This window comes from Plutella xylostella, chromosome 21 (genome assembly GCF_932276165.1).
Source record: "Plutella xylostella chromosome 21, ilPluXylo3.1, whole genome shotgun sequence".
NCBI classification, from domain to species: domain Eukaryota; kingdom Metazoa; phylum Arthropoda; class Insecta; order Lepidoptera; family Plutellidae; genus Plutella; species Plutella xylostella.
This window is the reverse complement of record NC_064001.1, coordinates 2,254,046-2,280,531: the sequence shown is the minus strand read 5'-3', so window position 1 is coordinate 2,280,531 and position 26,486 is coordinate 2,254,046. Positions and strand designations below refer to the sequence as shown.

The window sequence follows — 26,486 nt, the reverse complement described above, 5'->3', positions numbered from 1 at the left end:
TGTTTATATAGGTACCTAATTAACTATGTTATTCGAAATTATCGTTAAACCAACTCAGGAAATAGATATAAAGTGGTTGCACTAATGAACGTCAAAATATCCAATTAAAAAGTACCGAAATGCCTACATTAATTCGAGGCCTCATATGAAATATTATGTAAACACAATAAATGCTTAATACAATTTTATTCCATATAAAGGCAGGTAGGTACTATGTACAATACGATAGGGTATCAAAGTTTAATCGACCAGTGTAACTGTGAAACTATTATCGCCTCCCACCGGAGTTTGAAGTTGGCAAAGGTTGACGTCTCTATAAACGACCCTATTTTTCGGTCCATAAAGCGTTATTTTCGGGATATAATCAACAGTTACCGCAGCACTTCCGCACAGGGATTCGAACCCGTATCCTGTGTGCGTGAAAGTGACGTTTTCTTCATCAGCTGTCGCGTGGATTGTCAAATGAGAGGTTACGAAGAGATCTCCTGTAGCTGAGCAGTTAAGTTGTTCGGTTTTGGTAGAATTAGAAATTGTACTATTCAAGCATTCTAAGGCAATCAAGAGTTCGTAGCTTGACCTCTTCCGGGTATCCTCGGATGTCAGTTGGGTGTCCTGGAAATGGGAAATAGTGATTATTCAAGCGTCACTTCTGAGAGTTATTTAATCGGTCACTGAACTCGTGTCGGAGCGGTGGCGCTCCTCGGGAGAGGTTTAGATTAGGGGGATCCCTACAGCTTACGAGAAACGAAGTTTCGTAGCATTCTTTGCTGCGCTTACCACGACTCTATCTCACGTAATTCTACATCTTTCTTAACGCAATTTCGTGACAACTTGTTCGTTAGCTTTTTGTTATGTTAGAGTACCTTCTAGATACCTACCTATAGTAGCAGTGGGGGTATGAACCTATCGTCATTTAGCCTTATGCGGGAATAATTAAGTAGGGAATTCATAGCTCACAAAAGTTCCGTAAGTTATTCTCAAAGCGACAGAGAATTTACATTATGAATTGGTAAAAAAACACCAAAAGGCCACGAGATAAAAACAGAAACTTTGCGAAACTTTTCTCGGAACAGAATCATAAGATATTCAAATTTATACAGGATGGATATAATTTGTGTGTTGGTGAATGATTCATTCACGGGGTGAACTTTGAAACTAACGAGATAGTAGTTAACAAATTTATTCTATTATATTTGACCAAAAAAATAATAGAATTTTTGAGTAAATTTATAGATAATATTAGCTATGTATTTACACTAATCATAGTTTTATGTTGTCCAAGAAAAAAAAATATAGTTAATACCGGTGGAAGTTAGAACCTGTATTGTAATTCTCATGACCGATACGGGAGTCTCACTCTTTCTCTAAGGCGATGAACAAACGAACAAACATTTTTCATACTAACGTCTTATATGTGTCGCAGGCATTTTGTAAGATCTCGCCGTTTACATACGGCGTCGTCAGTTTAAAAACGCTCGCTGTTTTGTAATATGCCGAAGGCAAAATGTATATTGCCGTGTCATTTTATAATATGCCACAACATTTCATTGACAATCCATACGCCGTTTACATAATGCCGCGGCAAATTGAAGAATTTAGTTCAGGTTCTTACAACGCGCGGCGCTGTTGATCACAACAACAAAAATGGCGTCAAGTAGTGGTTCTGTGACTCAATAATTACTCAAAACAGTGCAAATATTACGAGTGTAGAAGCATTTTCACCAAATAATTGTGACTTTAAAGTCATTTAGTCAGTGCAGGAGCATTAAAAAAGCCGTAGACAAACGACAAAGTTTTTGAGGTTATCCCGCACCTAAAAACTACTACGTTATCCATAGATCCCGGTGTACGGAAGACACATTCAGGATATTAATTTACAGTTTCATAAATTGTTTAGTAAAGGGTTTAGCGTTTTCCTAAGTTTAGTGCATTCGGGCACCAGTGTATGTTTTTATCTGGAAATGCCTAGTTTTATTGTTCTGTATAAATACTACGTTTTATATTTAAATGTATATTTTTTAAAATATTTTAACTTATGTAGTACCTGCTTAGGTACCTTCTTTAGAAAACAAAAGGAAAGTCTTACTTGAAATCCTGAAATAAAGTCAGATTTTTCCATTTGTTCAAAGTTCAAACTGTGTTTTATCATGGTCACTCTAAAACTGCAATTAACGTCGAAATCAGAACGATTGAACGAGTTATCAATATGCCTTCGGCAAATTACAAAACAGCGAGCGTTTGTTAACTGACGACGCCGTATGTAAACGGCGAGATCTTACGAATTGCCTGCGACATATATGTACAACGAGATAGAGCCGTGGTTTGCGCAGCGTTCCGATGTTTCAGAAAAACAAAACTGTAAGAGCAAAACCCTAAGAACAGCTAAAAGAAGTAGGTACATACCTAGATCTTGAAATATAAAAACAAGCTCTGAACTAGGTAAGTAGGTACATATAGGTACTTACACCAGTATGGTACTGGTATAGTTTAGCAAGCCTGAATAAATAATATAAATAGGTACCTATATTTTACTTACTTTTTGCATAAATATGATCGAGCCACCCCTTACAAAGACCAGGAAGTCCTCATCAGTGGTGGTCATGGTGATGGTCTCTACTTCAGCGGTAGTCACCCTCAGGCCTCCCCACATCTCATACCACGTCCCTGGAGGCATCCACACCAGCACACTGGCCTGCTTGGGCAGCAGATTCGGCACTATCAGCAAACTGTCCCCAACGCTATACTGCGAGCTCAGACTTTCTAATTCCGCCTCTTTGGGGAACTGGTAGAACATCGGCCTGAGCAGCGGACCTCCTTGCAACACCGTGTAGAAATACGGAAGCAAACTCTGTCGTCTGTTCAATGCTTCCAGAACATACTTCCTGTAGCTTCCAGTGAACGCTAAGGGGTCCCGAGCCGATCTGTGCGAATGGATCTTGATGAGAGGCAGGTAGGTAGCAGCCTGGTACCACTTGACACACAGCATGGTCTGCAGTTCAGGGTTATAGTTATCGGTATCTCCACAAATAGGTGTGTTCGTGTATCTTAGACCAGATATACCGTTTAAGGCAACAGCTTTTAGCTCTCGGTGGAGGCTTGCCCAGGAAGTAGGTACGTTTTGGCGGTTGACAGTGGCATTGCCGTTCATCCATTGGCTGCTGGTGAAGACAGGGGTGGTGCCGAGTTCTTGGACGGTGGAGAGGAAGTGGTTACTGTAGATGTTGTGAGAGTACATATGGAAGGCGCCGCCTGGCCGGATCGCGTTCCATTGCGGCGTATGGTTGAATGCTTTTTCAAAATACTGCGGATTGAAAAATGGCTGAGTTAGTGTATGATGTTTTATAAATTATTAAATTACTTTGAACTTCTGAGGTAATACGTAATTCGAGGAGCCTCTCGTACACCTCAAACAAGTCTTATAACAAGTACAATTTTAATACAAGTTCAAAATTAAATCCCAGAACCAACACCCACCTTAGTGAAATACGGTAGAATCTCATAAGTTTCACCCATCATTTCTTTGTCATAATAGTCATCTTGAGGCCAGCTGTTTTCCAATATTACCCCATCATAAGTTCCTATAGTGGACCAAAAGGTCTTAAGAAGTTCTGTAGAGTTTTCAGCTTCATAATCGGGGTAAACCACATGAAGGTCGCCGAATTTACCAATGTAGGGATTCGTGGAATTATCCTGGAGTAAACTATTGGCATAAATGTCCACTTCATCATTGGTTTCGCACTCAATGTCTGTGTCGGTTGAATAGCCTTCTGTCATCGTGCTGTTTTCATTTTCAGTGGAATTTTCGCAAACATGGTACCGGATCTGTAGGTGAGATATTATGGACTTTCATTACGTGTTCTAGCTATTTTTTATGAAAACAATGAGTATAATTTAGGTATCAAATAGTAAAAAAGGTAAGTGCGTACATCCTTTGTTTCACTACAGTTCAGTATCAGGTATCAGAATGATTTGTGAAAGTCAGACCAGTGGGCCGGAGGGCGTCCCACGCCACGCGGCGCCTGCATCGTCTACACTCGAAAACTCTATTACCCCATCAGTCATTGGCACGCAGTAGCCTTCTATGTCTATTTATTTAAGTATTCATATTCATTCCGTGACTTTTAACTTTTTTATATGCATATCTACCTACTCGTATTCTTGATATTGGCGAGCAATGAAAAAGTTTCACTTACAAAATGTCGACTCTAAATGGCCTCCATTTTTTATTATATATTATTATATTTTTTATTATACCTAACTTTAATTAAGATTTTAACACAGTAGTTACATTTTTGGTTATATAATATATTTTGATCTATCAATATTGCAGACCTTTTCCGTTTGAGTGGTGATTATCTCTCTGGAACATTTTCATTGCTCGTGAGAGTCGTGAGTCTAGCTACTGAATGTAAATAATGAGATGAACAATTTTCTATTCTAACGAGAGTAAACACAAAAACACAAGCAGATAACAAACAACAAATAATTCATGTCCGTAATTTAATAGTGAATAATTTAGCTACATGTTTGTTAGGTGAGTGCGAATGTAATTTGGTCACGTCCAACGGCCAAAGTTGTGTTTTCTGTAAAGGTCACATTTGGACGTAAGTACATTTATTTATGCGCTCAAATTGTATTTGTTAGCTATAGGCCTATGCCTTTTAAAATAAGTAATTTGTAGTCAGTGTGAATGTACTTTATTGCTATTCAATACTAGGGAGGGAGGGGATTGGGGGCGAATCTCAAGGGGATTAGTTATAAGTAAGAAGTAATGTGCCAGTTAATTAACAGTAACTTAAACTTAGTTTAACTTTAGATCGTTATTGTGAGTAGGATAAGTGCGTAGGTAAAAATAATAAATTAAAATATGCATTTTTGGTATAAAAGCATTCATATTAATTTTAATCCTCGAATTAAGTAACTACTTAATTCGATAATATAATGTGTGGTGGGACGAAATGGCTATGGCTATTCACTACCAAATTTCTGACGATGTTACTGCTAAGTATATTAAATTAACTTAGCTGATTTTTAAGCTCACCGAATGAGTATTTAATCGCTTTGACTCGCTATAAAAAGAACGTAAGTACCTACAGGTACCTATGAGTTTGTTAGTGCGAAAGGCGAAATAGGGGCTTTAAAGCTTAAAGCGATCTCCCACAGATCAATAATTTACTTTTGTTGAGCTACTTATTATATTTACTTACAAAAGGCGACACATGAGGCAAGTATCTTTTGTTTTGGTTCTTCAAGGTAGTGATGCCCGTCTGTACCGCGGTGTTGGACCCATCCTTGTTGAGAACAATGGGAGTGGTCCCACAGTGGCTGTCGTACGGGACCTTGGCCGTTTGGGCGGAAGATACAAACGTTTTCAAGCTCTCCAACGCGTCTTCCATCGTTTGCGTCGGGTCACTAGAAATGGAGAGTAAAAGATTACTTAATTACAACATAAGGTACGTAAGTATATCTATCTAAATAAACACAGGGGTGGGGCAGAGAACCCTCCAAATATATTTTTTTATCTATCTTTATCTTTTATCTTATCTTTATCCTAATCACTCTGCAGGAGTATTGTCATTCTGAAAGGAATCAGGTACACATATTGGAGGATAACCAGTCTAAGGATACCCATCAATTTATCTATAAGTACTTACTTATATAAGTGTTTGATTGTCTAGACATAGTTGGTAGACTTGGTAGGTACTTATAAAGTTTTCTATTACACAACATAATGAATTGATTTCACTCTTTCCTGCTCCTGTTGGATGTTTATTTACTTATAGAAATCGTTTATTTATAGATCATGTGTTCACTAAATAATCTAAACATTATTATTATTATGAACGACCCATGTTACTCTACCTTACGAAAAAATAAGTTTCGGAGATCCACCGCTTTAACCACAACCCTATCTCGTTGTATTAAAGGTGCCGATTGCATGAATTCGTAACGTAGCGAACCCTCCATAATGTTTTGCACGTGGTAGACAAACTTCTCTTCTGGATATTATAGGCGGCGCCTACGTTTAGCATTTCATAATAAGAAGGGAAATATGATCGACATAAATATTATTTATTCGGTTCGTAGTCAACCCACGCTGTCATATTATTATATGATATTTAAACATACTCACATACTCACGCAGAAATAAAATAAAGTCCAATTATTTCGATCTGTTACCTTAGAAAACCCAGCCTAGATAATTAACACAATATTTATCTAGATTTTTGTGATGCTCATATGACAAGTCAGGTGCCTATTAATTAATACACTCACGGGCAATGAAAAAGTTCCATTCAAAAAATGCAGACACCAAACAACTCTCATTTCTTCAAACATTTAATTTAAAATTTGAACAAAATATTACCGTTTTCAGTTGGTAATATCCTGGTGCTCTGTTAAAAAATATACTTCAATGTTTCCGAAGGCGTCAGGCTAGACTTTTCCGTTTAGGAGTATTTTTTTGCTTTTCTCAGTGGAACCTTTTCATTGCACGTGAGTGTATATTAATTTTACTTTACTACGAAATGTAAGTATGTTTAGTTTTATCGGATGTGAGATGGGGCAATCTGAAAACCAGCGCTCTAACGTTGATCACAACCTACAGCAAATATGTAGTTGTTTAGTGTTTTATTTTATTTTTTTCAATGAATTTATTTATATTGCATGTTTTTGGCAAATACAATAACTTTGTTTCTTTATTTCTACTAGCTTTCGCCGCGAGCTTTGCCTTAAAAAGTTTTAGTCTATTTGTGTTAATCCAGGGTGTCAGCTAACTCCATACCAAATTTCATTAAAATCGGTTCAGCCGTTTTGACGTGAAGAATTAACAAACATACACACACACATACTCACAAACTTTCGCCTTTATAATATTAGTACGATTATATAATTAGCAAATCAGTAAGTACCTATGTACTGTACTTTATGATTGAGTGTTATGTTGAGTACTTGAACGAGATCAACTTCGAGCCAATAAGAACTACTTAATTAAGTGTTTTTCCCAAGCTAAGGTTAATTCCATTCATCTGTAGATGAAAATAAAGTAGGTACCTACGGAAAATTACTTATTAATCTAATCCAACGATTTCATAGGCAATAAACCTTAATTGATCTCTACATAACTATACAATGTTCGCGCATATACACTTAAATCTGGTTGTAGGTCTAGGTTCTGGGTTAGTAATATATATGGAGTAGTTTTGTAAGTTTCAGATCGATGTTAATTAATCATTCACGGGAAAATGCAGGACCAATTTTAAGAAATTATACGTATAGTAAACGCATTTCCTGGATACGCTAGAAAAGTTTTCACAAGAAAACTTTTTGGAGGCTCTCTTCCCACGGGACAACATGTTGTGGCGAAGCTCGCGCGAAAAGCTTGTTAAAAATAAACCAAACATTACCTGGAACAGACATGCGCCCCGAGCATCCAATACGGCTGGCTCTGCGGCCGACCAATCACAGCCAAGACATCCTGCAGCACGAGACGCGGCTCTGGGCCCACAAACAGGTGGAACTTCAGACCTGAACGAGTCACGCTCCTCACCACTACCTGAAGATAAAGAAACATTTATTTGTGTGTATACACACATTACACACAGACAGCAATAACAAAAACAAAAAATAATACAAAACAAACAATAACGCAACAGAAGGGCTAGCACGGGGCGCAATTATGACGTGACAAAAGTTTAGCATCGCGTTCACTCACAAGTCTTAAGAGCGAGCGCGACGGAGATCTTTTGTCACGTCTTAAATGCGCCCCGTGCTAGACCTTCTGATTGTCACAGACCTGATTGTCCTCCCTCACTTGCACCTCAGTAGCCGTCTCCATATCAAACAGTAGCCCGTGGTAAGAACCGTTCAGTTTAGCGTAGATCAGAGGAATTGAGCAGCCATCTTCTTTGTTGTTGTACAGGACTTTCACAGTACCCTTCTCCAGCGGTATCTCCCCCAGACCGAACATGACTTCATCTGTCAGTTTGAAGGAAACCTCCCAAATATTGTCTGAAGCTATTAGAGGACCGTAGTGTGTGTTGAAGATGATCCCTTGAGGCGCTTGCACGACTATGTTCAACTCTGGGGAAGAAACCTTGTAAGAGTATAACGTCTCGTTGAGTCTGTTTCCCGTGGTGTTTCTATCCTTTGCGTTGTAGAACGCCATGGTCATGTGTGAGGGAGACACCTCATCGATCGACAGTCGGACGTCGGTGTAACTCGGCTGGTTGGCGAAGGGTTCCGTCGGTATCCTCGGCTGAAGGTTCAGGTTTTCGGACCAGTCGTAGTTAAGGATGTAGGAGAATCTGGACGGAAGGCGGTGGAAGCAGACATGGTTGGCGAGGTCGTAACAGCACTGAGGGTGGCATTGGTCGGGAGTGACGTCACCTTTGCCGCAGGGCAGTCGTGAGGTGCGGGGGATGAGGCATGAGCCGACAGAGTAGCTGTCAGAAGGCCGGCTTTCTCGCGTTGACGATAGCACGTAATGGTACAGCAATATTGGCGATAACACTGAAGTTAAAGCCAAGGCGAATATAACTTTTGCAGGCCTGTTCAGGAGTATTCTGTGCCGCAGCCCCACCTCTGAAACAGTGAAACAACTGACGTATAACAGTAAGTAGGTACTTTGTTAACTTTTAAGTTGGTTTTCTGTACTTAGAGTTAGCGGCGGCTCAGAGATAAGAAAATTAAGAAACTTTATCAAAGGCCTTTTTTGTTCGGTTGGAAAAGTTAAATGATATCGTTGCAGTCCAGTTATGATTTTAAGTTTATGCCCTGAAACTGTTAACCGTTTTATAAATATTTACTGAAAAAAATAACTAAATTAAATGATGCAATTTTATTGCAAATAAACCTTGTAACAATGAACGACATAAAATTGCAGAAAGATCAAATAAAATATATATTATTATGTAAACATCATAAAGTATGTTAATTAAATTTAATGGACCTGTCACACTCACAGGGCTCTTAATTCCTCCTTTTAACGCTAACAAGGTAAAAATAATTAATTTATATCTGATGTATAAACTCGCAGTCATAATGTATGTGCAATGCGCTTTAACATGTTTATTATTATATTTATTATACCTAATTATAAAGAAAAGAAAGATAAAAAAAAACCATAAACATTTATTCCTGTTTTGACTGTTTTGACGCTCTCTGTCAAAGAACAAGTTCAATAGCTAAAACGTTTGAAAAATAACTTTTTTTATGAATATGGGGATTTATGACTATTATTAATTTCAAATTTGATCATTGGTAAGTAACATTCTGATTCGCTGTTAAATATAATTAAATATTGCAGACGGCGTCATTAAGCTAGTCTTGTCCGTTTAGGATTAATTTAGTGCTATTGTCACTGGAACTTTTTCATTGCTCATTAGTGTATGATACAATACTATTGTATTATTAAAACCTTTCACCTCATTGTCACAAGGGAAATTATCGTAGCCGGAATTAAATAAATAAATAAATAAATAAATAAATACCAAATAAATACCTATCATAGATAGATCTAGAGCCCGGCATCGCAACTTTGAACCGGGTAAAACATGGAAGTTTTTTTTTCTTTAGCAAGAGTCCTATAACGTTTGATTGACAGATACTTATGACTAGTAAACAAAGTTAATGTTCCCCATGGAAGTAATAAGTACTTCGTACAAGAGTACCTACTTATTACCTACTTTCATGATTTTCCCTTAGGAATCAACAAAGGACAGATAAAATGTATGGATTTGACAGCCTGTGACAGCTGTCAAATCCTATATTAGGCTCATGCTATATTTTACAAAGTAAACAAATGAACGAAGAAGAGTAAGACGTACCACGATACAGTGTCAGAAATAACATGGTAGGTATAATTTTATTGTTGCCCCACTAATGCTTTTTTGGTGCGGCACTTGTTTCGGTTGCCAAAGTTAGCGTTGTCTCACTATACAAATGTTGTATTTTGTCACTCTGGCTCACGTAGCGGGGGCGTGTTCGCAAGCATATTGTTTTCGACGTTAATATTGTTGACATTGACAGTTGAAGCCAGACGTGATATTATTATTTATTGTGGTAAATATTTTCTTAAATAAAAATCTTCTAGCGTGTCGGTGACAAATACTGGAGCAGGTACCGTACCACCACCGATATTAGCAATTAAAAATCCTAAGGGCGCGTTTCCATCAGAGATGAACAGAACTATGCTACGTTGTTATATATGGATGCGTCATATTATTTATTATTATACAATAAACGTAAAAAAATACATAAGATACAATATATACCTACAGTATATTCATTGATCCACATGACAGCATAGTACTTTTAAGGGTCTTAAAAAAAGGAGATTGAGTACATACTTTTGTCCTCGTCAAGACTAATGTCTTCCAATCGGTTCTTTTCACTGCCATCGGCGTACCGCAGCATGATTTATTTAGGATTTAATCAAAGGATTTAATTATTTTATTATCTATTTGATTTAAACATAATATTTTATATTTCACAACTCACATAGACAATAACATTAATTAAAAATCACTGCACAGTAAAATTGATAACACTTCCGTTATTGACGACTTAAATCAAAGCAACTATATTAACGACTATCTTTGATCTTGATAACCAATACATTTGATTAGATTATTAGTGCTAATGATAATAGGGTAGAGTGAAGGAAGTACCTATGTTTGTTAAAGATTATAATTATGACGAGCTAACTTGGAATTTAATTAATTACAACTAATAGAACCCACAGCTATATTTAGATAGATAGATATTCTTTTTTTTGTACGCAAAAACATGGACAAAAATTACAAAAAAAACTTAATCTAACACATATGTACAAATGGCGGCCTTATCGCTTAAAGCGATTTCTTCCAGGCAACCTTTGTGTATTGGTATTTATATTATATACTAAATCATACTATATGTTTAAGACTTGTCTTAAAAATTGAATGTAGGTATTTTTAATTGAACATTTTTTAAAACTATGTTTTAAAATGCACACTTGGAAGCCACCTCACCATATAATAATATATTAGCAATGCACGAAACAAGTGTCACCAGAGCCGCGAGCACAGGATTCGATACTATTTTCGAACACAAACATATGGAAAAAACAAATTCCACTTTTGGAACTAACAAATTTGCCTTACATTTTGACAGTAACATTTGACGATACGCAACGTAAACGGAGGTTACGAATCCTGTGCTCGCGGCTCTGTACCCTGGCCTGGTAATTCAAGAGGGTTACTCTATACGGACGAAAAATTAACGAACGATAGATAGAGCCGTGACTCGCGAGGCTGCGCTCCGAAACTTTCTTCCGTTTTTCGTCATATAAAGCGACCCCCCAGCGACTGACGCTATTTTGACAGGCTACAGTGACAAACCCTAAACGCACTCCGACGTCTCATGTTAATTTATAAATACAGCGTAGTAATAAATGCAATGCTTAATTATTCATATTGTTTACTAACATAGGCTAAGGACACATTGTTACTAACACATTGTATGGATTTAATAATCTGAAATAAATTGATTTGTTATTAATAAGCTAATAAGTTACGTTTTCTATCAAGGCGTAGCTATTCTATTCTGTTCGGGGGTGTAGGTATCTGCACCTGGATCTCTCAAATGGAACCATTAAGGTATACATAGGCGTAAGTTAAGTACCTACCATTAAAAAAATGATTCTAAATTTAGTCCCGAAGAAATATAAAAAGTTCACGTTTTTAAATTAGTTTATGCCGTGCGCAAATATTCAATTTTATTTGCTTGAAAACTGAAAGAATGTTTATTTTAGATTGAAAGGTCAAACTATCAATAGTTTTACTATAACTTGAATGAATTGAAAGAACTCAATTATTTTGTGCTAATAAACGTAGGAGATTTAATAAAAGAAGCTATTTGGAACGTACAATTTATTATATGTACCTATTAATATTCTTATTAAACTTAACTATAAAAGGAATTTCATTACCAGTAGTGCGACGCGAAGTTATAAAAATCTTGATATGATGGTAATGCATATTATAAATATTATAATATATGTCATAAGTTTATTTATTTACATGATATTTTTCAGTATGTTGGATGTAACGAATATTGACATAAATGATGTATTATGAAATGATTATGAAGGTATTTTATAATTTGATTTCCTCTAATGGTTTTAAAACTTCAGTATACAGGGAGTTGCAAAAAGGGTACTTATACTAAGCCGAAACCTACATGTGCAGCATGGTATATCTAAGCCCGAAACTGAAATCACCAGGATTGTTAAGTTAAAAGGGTACAGTGTAAAATAGGAAATTAAGTACATACTTTTGTCCTCGTCAAGACTAATGTCTTCCAATCGGTTCTTCTCACTGCCATCAGCGTACCGTAGCATGATTTATTTAGGATTTTTGAAATTCGGATTTCAGTTTCGGGCTTAGATATACCATGCTGCACATGTAGGTTTAGGCTTAGTATACCCTTTTTGCAACACCCTGTATACTAAAGACGGCCAAAACGGTAAACGGTGTGATATAAAGATAAGAAATAAGGCCGCCTTTTTGTACTGTTCTTATTTTTAAGTTTTATTTTGTACTAGCTGTTCCCGCGCGCTTCGCTTCGCCTTAAAAAGTTTTCCCGTGGGAATTCCGGGATAAAAAGTAGCCTATGTTCTTTCCCAGGGTCTAAACCGTATGTATACCAAGTTTCATTCAAATCCGTTCAGTAGTTTTGGCGTGAAAGAGTAACAGACAGACAGACAGACAGACAGACACAGTTACTTTTGAATTTATAATATAAGTTAGGATTAGGATTGTTTCTGTTTTTTTGGTGCAAATAAAGAGGATTGTATTGTATAGTAAAAATAATGGTACCAATTTCACCAAGTCAAAATTTATAATAATAATATTTGTCTACGTATTGTACTTATTTACAATAGGTAGATAAGTACTTATTTACTTATACTCATATAAGATGTTTTGAATGAAATAGGAATGATTTCTAAGAGGTTCCTCGTACCAGTATGCTCCATATACTCGTATTATGATAACAAAGACTTTTCTTCGAATGAAAACCAAATTAGATTACTTCGGAATAATAATCTCTTCGAGCTTACTGAGCTTTATTGAGAGCTTTTCAAAAAGGGTATTGTCATTCAAAAACATTTTTAAGATACTCTGTAATCCACCTGTAATCAGAGGAAGCTCATTCAAACATTGTGTGCAAATGAAAAGAGAAACTGAATGGATAAATCGCAAGACAAAAGGTTTTCAGAGTTAAATTAATTCAAAGTCATTGAATTGCCTATAAAACCTCGTTTAAATTTTAATCAGTATAACATGTCATCGGAATGCATAAAACGAAAAAGGAGTGATAAAGCTTTGAATATATAAAAATGCAACTACGAATAGTATTATAAATACCGTCCTAACTCCGAAACAATCCGATTCTGCATCCTTTTATCTGAATAAAAAATAATGATTGAATATCTACCTACCTACTAATTTTAAAAGAAAGAATTTGATCAATTGTATGTGCAAACGCGAATTTGGAAATGTTCCTGAAATTTTCATATTGTTTCGGGCTGAAGCGGCAGTGCGTGCTACGCCGTAGCGCCGGACGCCCGTTCGTAGCTGCTACGAATATTCGTAGCCAGTATGCGACTCGAGACAAAAAGTTTTCAATTCACGTGTTAAAAAAGTTCGCGGCTTTTTCAGTGTTTTTCAGGCCCATAAAATGCAAAACGCATAAGTGGTTGTATTTGTGTTACAAAAAAGTGTTTCCTAAAAATAGTTATTATGTGACAGAAATAGTGTATTTGTAAATAAACTTTTAGAACTGCTCTAAAGTTATTGTGTGGGAGTGTTCAAAAAAACAATTCGCCTACTTCAAGATACGCAATAGTAAACATGGACAACTACTAAGAATCCAATATTGCGAAAAATAAAATGTAAACCCTTGACCTTGAACCAATCAAGCCACCATTCTGAAAATATGCTGTCAACACCAACGCAAACTATACTGTCGACCGAAAAGAGCATAGACGTGAGATTTTGGGACTACTTCAACATGGAAGTGCCACAACCAATGAACGCGTCCGAGATAGCGGATGGGCCAATGAACGTCTCGGCCAGCGTTCTCATGGCCAATCCGCAGCCGGGGTTCATTGTGGGCGTGTACAGTGTGTTGCTCGTGATTGGTGCGTTGGGGAACGTGGCTGTGTTCACGTCGCTGGTGCGCTCGCGCCGACGCAAGTCCAGAGTTAACTTGCTGATGACGCATCTGGCCTCGGCCGACCTCATCGTCACAGCCTTTTGTATTCCACTTGAGGTTTGTTTATAAATAAATATTTTAATTAAGCTATTTATCACACATAATTAAATGCAATTTATTAGGGGTATACGACATACATGCCCGTATCCCAGAGGGGTAGGCAGAGATTACGGATTTCCACTGGGCACGATTCTGACACACCTCTTTCGCTTCTTCCACATTCATACATCTCGTCGCGCATACATGCTCGTCGGTTACGGGTACTCTTAAATTGGCCCTTTTTCAGTATGTCGCCAATCTGGTCGACATACGTCCGTCTAGGGCGACCCCTTCCGACTCTTCCACTCACTTCTGATCTATATATTTCCTTTGTCACTCTTTCATCATTCATTCTTTCCACATGTCCAAACCACCGAAGCGTTCCTTTCTCTACTCTTGTCACTACATCTTCTTTCAGACCACACTTTTCTCCTATAAAACTATATATACGAATCTCCGTAGGTATAATACAATATAAGGCGTTTGACATCGCGTCGTAAACTAGCCAGGAGCGAACGAACATAGTTTCAGCGTGGTTTCAGCATATTCGGTAGTTCGCGTTGCAAACCGGAGTATGTAAACAGTTAAAACGATATTCATCCGTCTAGCTCGCTCGCTTCACTAGCTGGCGGTGTGGCCTCAGCTTTAAAGTACTCAACCTAGAAACTAAATCACAAAGTAAACGCGCTTGATCTAGCATAAATATTCTAGCTTTATTGCATTTAGTAAAAGTTATACAAGGTACAACAAAGGTTTATTTCTGTCCTTTTAGGATTATAATGCATCTTTAATCTTTATGCTACAAAGTCAATATTTATACACAGTGTTTATATTTATGTTACCTCTAATTTGCATACCTAAAATGCTTCGACAATTTACATAAATTGTTGAAAGGGACGGACGTGCCGGTAGCAAAAAAGCTTTGAATTTTTTTAACACATTTTTCGCCAAGAATGTTAGTATTTTATCAAAGGCTGACGCGTCGGCGGCGTGACTCTACTGCAATGAACATGTACATGATTCATGTACCTTTTCCGAAACAGCTTATGTTATATACATGTACCTACATATCTATAGAATCCAGAAAGCAACAAGTTGTACGCCACTTTTCTATTTTTAAAGTTTCAGTGCACTGTTTTGTTTGTATTGGAAACTGACTACTGAGAAAGCTTAATCACCGATTAAATATTTTTTAATCACCCATGATTACGAAAATCGAGAAAGAAATGAAAGGCTGTCTAAGCCTTCAGAATACCTAATGTTTTTTTTATCTTCGGTAAGTTGTAAAAATGATAAAAAAGTAATGTAAGTATGCGCATGATTATAATGCCCAAAATGGTAGTTATCATCTGAACCATAGGACGTCCACCGCTGAACGTAGGCCTCCCATAATGTTTTCCAAATTGTCCGATCGGAGGCGGCCTGCATCCATCGCTTCCCCGCGGACTTGACTAGATCGTCCGTCCATCTCGCGGGGGGCGCCCAACGCTGCGCTTGCCGGCACGTGGTCTCCACTCGAGGACTCTTCTGCTCCACCGACCATCAGTCCTTCGAGCAATTTGTTCGGCCCACTGCCACTACAGCTTACTGACTCGCTCCGGTGTTCTCCCTACTTCCCGTAAGGGAAGTGGTAAATGGTTTACGGGCGGAGCCCGGTGACCATGATGTCTATTCGCCACTCGCGGACGCGGGTGGGTCGTTGGGGTTATTTGCCTCACCGTTTTGGTGGGGCCAGGTGTCGTTATTGTTACTGACTCGCTTAGCTATGTCGGTTACTTTGGTTCGACTACGGGTATCTACATTTCTAATTCGATCACGTAGAGACATGCCGAGCATAGCCCTTTCCATAGCTCGCTCAGTGACTGAGGGAATTCGCTAGCGAATTATATTATTTTGAATCCATTTGTTGTCCAAAACAGCAGAGTAGCTAAGGTTCCATCAGACGTGTCGCAACGTCACTACTGGTTTCCACGTATTTCTATGGACGTGTAGTTGAGCGTCATGTCGCTAGCCGCCAAATCACCCCCATACAGTATTTAGAATTCGCCTATACTGCAACCTCATGTCGTCAGAAGCCAATTGGCACCTTTACACTCAGGGTGACTCGTGGCAGACTATTAGTCAAGCTGAGTTTGCGGGAAACAATTGACGACGCAACGAAACTTTGTGTTAGTGACAAGTTTTGTGGCAGCTGAGTGCTGGTTCCCGTGCTTACAGTGATAAATGTATGTTGCTTATGTATTTTCTTGTACCATGTCTTTTTCCGTAACAATTCTATTGTTTTCCCTGCTAGGAAAGAAAATGTTTCTTCCTTCCTTCAAGCTACCTTATTTGTTAAAATTATACCTTTTGTAACCGGTACACCGGCATCCACGACACAGGCCGAGCCTAGTGTGGAAGCCACCAAAACTCGTAAATTTACTAACTCACACACGTCCAATAGTTTCAATTTAATTTCATAATTTAATTTCATAATAATTTCATTATCTAAAATTTGTTTATCTTTATGCAAAGCATACGTACAGACACCCCCACAGAGAATAGAGGGGTGTCCCGCGCTACATACCTAGGTATTATTAAGCTAAGCCTAGAGTAGGTAAACGGTGCGCCACGCTTAGAAATATGTGAACTATACTAACTATACTATACAATACTTATGTGTATTTCACGCGAAGTAATTTTTAACACATTGCATTGGCAGCGCTATAATAAACGACAGCAAATTGCATTCTCAAATACGGGGTCAGAAAGTGTCGAGTTATTATTATACCATCCGGTTTCAAATTAAATGAACTGCAAAGCTATTACTTCAGTAAAAGCGCAAACATGCTCGCCACGGCGGTGGCGGCGGCGAGCCGGATGTTTCATGGAAATGGAACTTAATATGGGTTAAGGCCTGCACAAGTGCACAGACGAGGTACTACACTCATGAACAATAAAATTAAAAAAAAATTAAAACACATAATACAGAATTTGAAAAAAATATTTACGTTTTTAGTTGGTAATATTCTCATGCGTTGCTAAATGTACTTCAATATTGCATACGGCGTCATTAAGCTAGCCTTTTCCGTTTAGGAGTAATTTGGTGCTATATTGTTACTGGTGAACAACTCCAAATCAAACCACTATTTGCTGACAGAAGTAACGTTTAATTACATCAACCACAAAGTCATTAAAACCGAAGAAATCTTAACACCGCGATGTATAATACAGGATAGTGACATCTGTAAGCGGGCATATGAACTACAATAAGACAAGATATGACGATTCTACATACCGCCCACCAAGAACATATAGTTCTTAACTACCGCCCACCATGAGGTCAAGGGGTTGTCACAAGATGCATTAATAAAACAAAGGTTGATAAAAATTGCATGGGTATGCACCTTGCGCGATTTTAAAAAACTATTTAGTAGAAAATACATGCTTTGGTTGAGACAGATTGGCACTCGGTTTTATGAAGAATTTGCAAAAGACATAAATACATACAACATAATAATATATTAAATGATGAACGATAACAGTTGATGACAGATAAATAAGATAAAATTTTAACATAGTTAATTTGCAATACAATTTATTATCATGAAATACGATACTACGACCCATTTTTTTTCGAAAATTGCGTAATCAATCTACCTAATAACTACCGACCTGGGGATGATGATGATTATTAAAAATCCAAGTTCGTCTCCAACTGGACTGGACTTCAGAGCTGTGACTGAATGGATCGGTAGGACATGCAGATGAGTGATTGATGGATGGGTCGTGAGCGTGGGACTGTGTGCTGAATGATTTCCTCGAACGTTTTGATATTCGACTTCTTTTGAATGATGACCAATGGCTTGAGTGACATGACCAAGCTGAATGTGTGTTGTCCTTGTCGATTCTCAATTTGTGGCCGTCTTCAGTATTTTGCTTAACCTTGTCACCTGATGTTATTTTTGTATGCATGCTGTTGATATGATTGGAACAGTGGACTGTATGTGATGGTGAAGCAATTTGATGTGACCGGTGGACTGTATTCGATGGTAATGAACCAGGGTTATCCGATGCTGCTTTTGCATTGGCACCTGTTGCCTTGACTTCTACGGCCAGTGATGATTTGGATCCACCCACATGCGACCCCGAAGCTGGCGTCGGATGAAGCAATGAGTGGTGATAATGATAACAGATGCGGCATGTGTTGATGGAGCGGCAGCTATTGGCAGAGTGATTACGGCCTATGCAATTATAGCATAGCCTGTTGGTTATAACAAACTTGTGTCGTGCTTCATATTGTAGCTTACAGAATTCCTTGCAGTGGATGATTTTGTGGCCACGTTTGTTGCAGTAGGCACACCCTATGGTTCCTGCATGGCCACTGGTGGCAGTTGCGTGCATTGCATGTAAATGTGTTGGTTTTGGTTCGGTGTCTAGGAATTCAAGGGATCTGTATCGAGCTTCTAGATACTGCATTAATTCGTTCAAGGTTGACAGTTCGTTCGAGGTACTTATTTTAACTTCCCAACTTTTTCGGGATTCAGAGTCCAACCTTGAGCAAACCACGTGAATGATGAACACATCCCAAGACTCGGTTTGTACACCTAGATTCCTCAAACCGTTCAACGTGTCATTCACTAAATCTAGTACATTTTTGATTGCACCAGCTGTTTCATTTACAATGGTAGGTTGATCCATAAATCGTTGCATTAGACAATTGACCAAGTACTTCTTATTATTGTGTACCTATTATTTAACGTCACCCAGGCCTCGTCGTAAGTTGCAGCTGTGATTGGTACATGCCGTAAGAGCTGCTCAGCTTCCCCAGAGAGGTGCGCCTTTAAATAATGCATTTTTTGTACTTTGTCTAATGCATCGTTGTTGTGGACCAATGATAAGAATAAGTCTCTAAATGATATCCATTCTACGTATGTGCCAGAAAACACCGGAATTATAAGTTTAGGCAAGTGAACATGAGATCCCCCCTTGGTATTTGCTTGTTTGTTTATCTCATCAGAAGCAGCCGATGCACTAGACACGACGCGGGATAGAGCTTCCTTTAGGTCTGACTTGTACATAAAGTACGATTCTTCTACCTCCGAGTACATGTCGCTTGAGAAATATTCGTGGTTATCTAGTATTTCATCGGATGCTTCAGACAGTATCTTTGTATGAGTATCAGTAACAATTTTGAATTGAGCCTCTAATGCCTCTAGTCTGGTTTGTAAGTATGATTCTTTAGTTAACCGGTCATTTGGTGCCTTTTTATAGTTTTCATACGCTCTTGCAATATGAGAAATTAATCCAAGTTGACCAATGATTTCAAAAGGAAGGATACGCCCGTCAGAACGTTTTGTCAAAAGAAAATGGCACCCGCGCGCTGGCCCTAAATTCATACAAATTATGACAGATTTATGAGGTTTTAGGGCCAACGCGAGGGTGTCATTTTCTAGAGCGGTTGGGCCTGTCCTTACGCTAGTAATATACATATAAGTCAATGAAGTTGACCTTTTACACAAAAAGACATTTTGATAGACGTAGACAATGTTTGGAATTTTGATATGTCAAAGAAATTTTGAAAATTTTACAAGTTTTAAATTTGTTTTTTCACAGATCCAAAATCGGGCATAGGTTCCCCGTCTGACTAATATTTGTAAAATTATTCTAAGACTAAATAATTATTCTAACTACCCACTGTCTACCAAAGAGAAGAGAGCGTTTCAACTATATTATAATTCTATTTTCTTACTGTCCATACTGTCACTTCAATTAATTATGACACTGTCACTTCAATTAATTATTCTACGGTTCACTGATCACTGATGACACTGACACTTTTGAGGAACTCTCTGAGCTGATAATGTCAAAATGTACTCACGTTGGGTTCACTTTGTGGTTACCGGGTATCTGTGATTCCTGTGATACACTTTCTCTTGCTCGTCCTTTTGCCGCTGCGTGGACCGACGTGGTGACGCTGCTCGCGGCGCCACTGCTACCGTCAGTCGCTGGGCACTCAGGAACTCTGCCGATGCTGGAGCTGTCCGCGCTGCACTGACTGCTCTCGCTGGCTGACGCTCTGGCCAACCACCCAAAGCACCTTCAGGGAATCCTTGTTCCCCGATACTTGCGTCGGACCAAAAATTTGACTATCTGATTCCGCAATCCGGCTCGAAGGACCATGAACAACTCCAAATCAAACCACTATTTGCTGACAGAAGTAACGTTTAATTACATCAACCACAAAGTCATTAAAACCGAAGAAATCTTAACACCGCGATGTATAATACAGGATAGTGACATCTGTAAGCGGGCATATGAACTACAATAAGACAAGATATGACGATTCTACAACTGGAATTGTTTTCATTGCTCGTGATTGTATTGTTGTAAGTACCTATGAGTGAAGGGTTGGGAAATGGGAAGGGTTTTTAAATACAGCAAATTCTTATATAATCGAATCGAAAACGCCATAGTGTTTCTGCTAAGCTGAGTACATGTGGTGATCAAGTTTATCTCAGGGTCGTATCGTATCGTACGGGATTAGGTACCGCGTTGCCGGCTAGTGATATTTGTCGAAAGACCCAAAGCAATTACAATAAATTTCATCTGCTTATGTCTGATTTTACCGTTCGACGAGGTTGCAAAGGCAAGGATAATTATAATATGATATACCGGGTGTTTTAAAAGTGAACAGTGAGAGTGTGTATACATAGTAGGACAATAGGATATTGATACACATTCAAAAAATAGAGCTGCGGTATATGGCCTTGTTATGAACGTCTCGGTAAACTCTTAACAATCACAGCGCCGTATTTATGGCGAATTGCGATATAGTGACGTTTGTCTACGTCGATACCAATCCGTGTAGCGGCAACAGAAGTCGGTAATTCTATGATATAGGGAACTTTATTTTTTTAGCCTGAATACTTTATTTGAATATATGAAATATATGAATATACTCAAGTTTTTTTACATTCAATTTGTCATAATTTCTACGGGACTATTCGAATCAATGCTCATTTTTTAAGTGGAACCAATAAAATGTTCTGTCTATCTATCTATTTGTGGATATTTCTAGTTACATGGGACAGGCAGGATACTGCGATTTCGATACTAAGTACAGTGAGCAAAAGATATATGTACGGTCAAGTGCAGAGAAACCTGACCCCCTCTCATAGTAACTATGTTTCTGAGAGGGGTCAGGTCTTTCTGCCCTTTACTGTACCTATATGCCACCCCAGCGCAAACACTTTAAAATTTTATTATGATGTACTGAACTGACGAGTGGGTACGGTACATAAAAATACATAGGTTTCTATAGAGAAATTGTTTGTATACGTTGATAAAATTACAACCATGAGTCTTAGGATCAAACTGATGGCGCTATAATATCATACTTTACATATATTTCTTTTGCAGACTGTACATTAAAACCCAATTTCAGGGAATTTCCGATACCGAGTCATGTCGGAACAAAATATCATTCTACTCAAATTATTAACGTTGACTGCGCTTCCGAACAATACAAACAGTTTCATTTAATCTCGATACCAAGAATATCTTTTGGTGGTAAGTATCTAAATAAGGACAATCCTATTTACCGTATGTGTTTGGACAAGTAAGTAAATGTGGTTAGTTCTAATCCAGACTCAGTCGTGTAGTTGTTTGTGTTTGTGATGGACTCTCGCCTTTAAATAAACAGTTTTAACTATCTGTCTTCGCTTTATAATAAGGGGGCTTGTATACTTACTCGTCCTATCGGGGATTCGGGCGTTGATGGGACCTACTGACTGTGCGAGGTAAAAAATTACCAATGAAATTGCATAAAAAACTTCCCTCGTGCAATTTAATTGGACGATTATTGCCTCGCACACCGCTTCGATGCGCTCTGGTGGACAGTCACCCTAAGGCTTCGCCTGTCACCTCAACTTAGAGGTTATTTTCAGCGATCCGCATCCGGAAAAGCCGGAAAGTGACAGCCCTAAACTGTGTACTAAAATTTATTGCTAATCGTTATTCAACTGTCAAACATTTACGTTGAACTGTAGGCGTGTTATCGTAAACAATTCGTGACTTTATGACCCCGTCAGTCAATCGTCAGGGAAATTTTGATGGAGCTATTATATGTAGCTTCCCAACTAAGCGTTTACGTTGTGTCGTATAAAGCAATTATCGTAAAAGTGTATTCCCTTTACGACAGAACATTCTAAGCTAATGGCAGAGATGTCGTACTTACCTGTGTGTGCTTAGCTAACAGAGTCAGGTTGAGCAAACAAAGAGGCCAGAACTGGTACACAGGCTGCTCTGAAAGCAGCGGTATTGGTTTCACGGGTTTCCTAGAACGATGTTGAGAGATTCGCTATTTTTCTCTTAAAAGGTGGGTAAGTATCTGGTAGTAAATGCTTCATGTTGAAGTGAGTACGGTCGGTTTATTATTTCAGCATTGATTTACGTTTAAATTTTGACTTAAGAAAGCGAACTTACATAATACTTAAACACATTCGTGATTAATTAAATGTTAATTTAATTTTCAAACTTTAGTATAGTGTGTATCATTATGTACCCGTATAGGTACCTATTTAATTTATAATTATATATAAATCTGGTTTAAATCGTGATTTCATAGTAGTTCATAGTAGATCCCATAAACCCATAGTAATTTTATTATTTTGTATATTGTATGTTGGTAAGCCGAATCATGTATATACTAGATACTAAGTCTATGAGCCGAATACTAGTGGTAAACTATTACCGTTCAATAGTAAAAGTTTGTAAGTATATAATGAATAATCAAAACCTGAGAGTCGTCTTCATTTGCGTAGGCATCAGCGTGGGACGAATTTAATGATTTCAGTTGCCGAATTCGTTGCTAAGGCTTTAACTTTTTTATTACGATTTTAATGATATTTCCAGACATGTGAACACGGCTTCAGCCCTAGTAGCATTTTATTATAGGGTTTTTTTTATTGAAAAAAATATTGTTCTGTTTGGGCGAAAAAATATTGCATGGGTTAGGTAGAATTGGCAGGGCCGGTATCCATGACTGGTTAACGCAAGGCATAAAATATAATTTTGGTCATGTTTAATTGTTTAACTTTACCTACGAGAAAATAGGAAAGTATTGGAAAATAGGATTTGTGTATAGCTTTGGATATTTTGATACCGCTCGCTAGAAGGGCAGGGATAGACCGTGTCGTATTCGGATAGATTTAACTCATAACTTCATTGTTATTCAAAGGTTTGAACAAAAAAAAACAATGAATAAATTCAAAGTAGTACATCTCATATTATGTAGATAGAAGGAACCTGACCACGAATCTGAAAAATATAGAAGAGCCAATAACTTACAAAATGCCGAACGAAAAAGGACATTAAAAAAAAAGATTTATATTGATAATATTCTGATGCACTGTCCTGTTACAGTGCATCAGACTTCAATATTTCAGATGAGACAGCGTCATTAAGGAGTTTCCATTGAGGAGTAACTTGGTGCTTTTGTTATTGGAACTTTTTCTTTGCTCGCGAATGCATTTCCAACATAAAGTTATGTAAAAAATCTTCCACTGGTCATAGTTAATATTTTGAATTTTCTCTAGATTATTAGATTGAAGTTTCAGCTTACTGTAGTCTAACCTTACCCGGGCCTATCTAATCAGGTCCTTTGATAGTTGTGTCTTTTGATTTCACAGTTCGCAGAAAAAGGTATGAGTAGGTACTTACAATTTTCCATTTGATTTATTTTTATGATTCTGAAGAACATCTGGGAATTACATAAGTCGGTATAGACATAAGATGTAGGTACTTTGTATTGATGATATGATTGTATGCACCGTGGGCGGATGTAGACTAGACGAAATTGATCCTTTTCTTCTTAGCGTCTGTACCACCCTTTATAGGCTGTATATTTTTTGTACAATTTTAGTACAAATAGGCAATATTTTATAATACAGTACTTATGCCATGCCATATTATGTGAGCTCAGTTCCTTTATTAGATTGAACGTAAGCTCCAATGGTAAGCTCTTTAATAGATGATACATTGAAAGTACACGGGTGAAACATGGATAGCATAGAAAAGCACCTTATGAAGAAGTTTTTCTGTCGAAATAATATCTGTCAAAGTCCAATGTTTTTTACAAACTACTCTCCGATGAATGAAATGAAAATGTCGTGTGCTACCATACCATAGAACAACGCGGACTCGGGTATTCATACTCCATGTGTGCTACTAATGTAGAAGCTCATTAGTGTCAAACACCATGCAAACTCGAATGTAAAGGAAAGGCGCAGTCCCCGCACTAGTATCACAACTACTAAGATATAATTCCATACAAAACTGACCTGTTAGTAAGCTTTTATTTTTAACCCTCGACAAAAAAGGTGCATAAAGTGTCTGTGGTAGCATAGCTCCCAAACAGCTAAACCGATTTTCGATTTGTATTTTTTGAGTGATAGCATAGAATAACGAGTATCTTTTATTGTAGTACCTAACTAACACTTGTTTATTCACTTACTTGTTTGTTTATTTTTTGTTGTATGCTTTGTAATTGGCTAATTCAAACGATTGCACTCCTACTCTACGGCGTTCCGTTCGCAAAGGATCCAGCTGAAAACCAGCGATATAGTCCCCGGGATTATAGCACATGCTGAGTCTGGAGTCCTTTTCGACACTGAGCAGCAACTAGCACCTAGTGTACCCTACCTATTAATTTATTAATATTTATTTTTCTAGTAATTAAGTATTTTTGTTGCCTGTTTTACTGTCCATGTTGTTGTTTTTGTGTCGAATAAAGTTTTTCTATTCTATTCTATTCTATTCTACTAGTACTGTACTTGTTATTCTATGGTGATAGGTAATGTTATCCCGGGTATATCGGGTTCTTCACATTGGTTAGGTAAGGTTAATGACTCATGAATACAGGCTAGAAAGTGACGTTTTCGATCCAGGTGTGTTGAAAAGTCTTAGGAGTTCAAAAGCTCTCCAACTTCTAGATAATAAGTTACACAAGTTTCGTCTTATCGTGGAAACGTAGGAAAGTAGCTCTAGGTATATCGTAATATTTATTGGGAACTTGAGAAACTTACAAGTACAAATCTTAAGGAAGCTTTGGAAATCCAAATTTCTGTTGAGAAAGGTTAAGTTTGGTTGCCTAGGTACCGACTTAGGTTAGGTTACATTTATCTATTTATAAGTTGTTATGTGTGTTTTTTTTTTGGCATAAACCGCCGAAACTCATGTCACGTTTATTAATCGCTACAGAACTTATAACGATTATGGAACAAATAGTCAAAGTAACGTATATTATTAAATAACAACTTCATAAATAGTTGACTAGATTAATTCTCTACTTACATACGAGTACATTACACCACACGCTTCCGTAATAAAAAGGACTGTTACAAATTAGCTATTCATACTTTATGAAACTGCTGAAATACATGAAACATCATACTAAATTTCATCTGGGGTACAGGGATCTGATTTTCATGAACTGAGTCCTAATTTCAGTTCATAATACTTGAAAATTACTAAATTAATATTACTAGGTAGTTACACTCTATGTAAATAAATAATACCACTTTGCACATACACTCCCGGGCAATGAAATAGTTCCACTCACAAAATTGTGATTCCAAACGACCCCAATTTTTTCATAGATTTTATTTAAAATTGGAACAAAATATTACCGTTAATAGTTGGTAATGACCTGAGGCTCTGTTAAATGTACTTCAATATTGCAGAACACGTTATTAAGCTAGCCTTTTCCGTTTAGAAGTAATTTGGTGCTTTTCTGAGTGGAACGTTTTTATTGCCCGTGAGTGTATTATTAGTAATTTCCGAAATTGTAATTGAAAATTTCCATTGCAAATTTAGTACAATGGATACAATCAAATGTAATAAAATGTGCACTTTGTAAATTTTACAAAACCGCACTACACAAACCACAATTAAGTAAAATGACGGTTTCTGAATACTAATGATAAAAGTGAACGTACCATAACTTGACTGTACCTACCTAAAAATGTATTCAGCATAAGGCATTACACCCAAGCAGAGTGCCACGACTGAAGTCTTACGAAAAAATCCAAATAGGCTAGCCTAGCTAGATTTAGTTCTATGAGTGCAGCCAATGAGTGAAAAGTTACACGAGTATTTATTTGAATAAAACGCTAATAAATCGTTATCCTAACTAATATTATAAATGC

General features: G+C 37.5%; 2 protein-coding genes across 2 annotated transcripts in view; one reads left to right on the top strand and one right to left on the bottom strand.

Annotated features, from left to right (window-relative positions):
- Positions 1-169: 169 nt before the first annotated feature.
- Positions 170-10,588, bottom strand: LOC105382886 (glucoamylase 1-like). The gene is made up of 7 exons (XM_038115584.2): positions 10,350-10,588; positions 7,796-8,583; positions 7,407-7,555; positions 5,208-5,412; positions 3,475-3,822; positions 2,537-3,301; positions 170-612 (listed from the first exon to the last, which is right to left on the bottom strand). Exons 1-7 carry the CDS (start codon positions 10,414-10,416, stop codon positions 241-243), a joined length of 2,694 nt encoding a protein of 897 aa, XP_037971512.2. The 5' UTR covers positions 10,417-10,588; the 3' UTR covers positions 170-240.
- A 3,169-nt stretch (positions 10,589-13,757) lies between these two features.
- LOC105395343 (adipokinetic hormone/corazonin-related peptide receptor variant I) overlaps positions 13,758-26,486 on the top strand; it is a 77,797-nt gene continuing 65,068 nt past the window's right edge. The window contains exon 1 of the mRNA XM_038115707.2: positions 13,758-14,316. Coding sequence (XP_037971635.2) covers positions 13,981-14,316 — 336 coding nt within the window. The 5' untranslated portion in view covers positions 13,758-13,980. The remainder of the gene's footprint in view (positions 14,317-26,486) is intronic.

Coding starts and splice junctions, on each gene's coding strand:
- LOC105382886 (XM_038115584.2), bottom strand. CDS start 10,416: ATGCTGCGGTACGCCGATGGCAGTGAAAAGAACCGATTGGAAGACATT. Junction 8,584..10,349: donor TAGTCTTGACGAGGACAAAA/GTATGTACTCAA, acceptor TCACTGTTTCAG/AGGTGGGGCTGCGGCACAGA. Junction 7,556..7,795: donor AAGTGAGGGAGGACAATCAG/GTCTGTGACAAT, acceptor CTTTATCTTCAG/GTAGTGGTGAGGAGCGTGAC.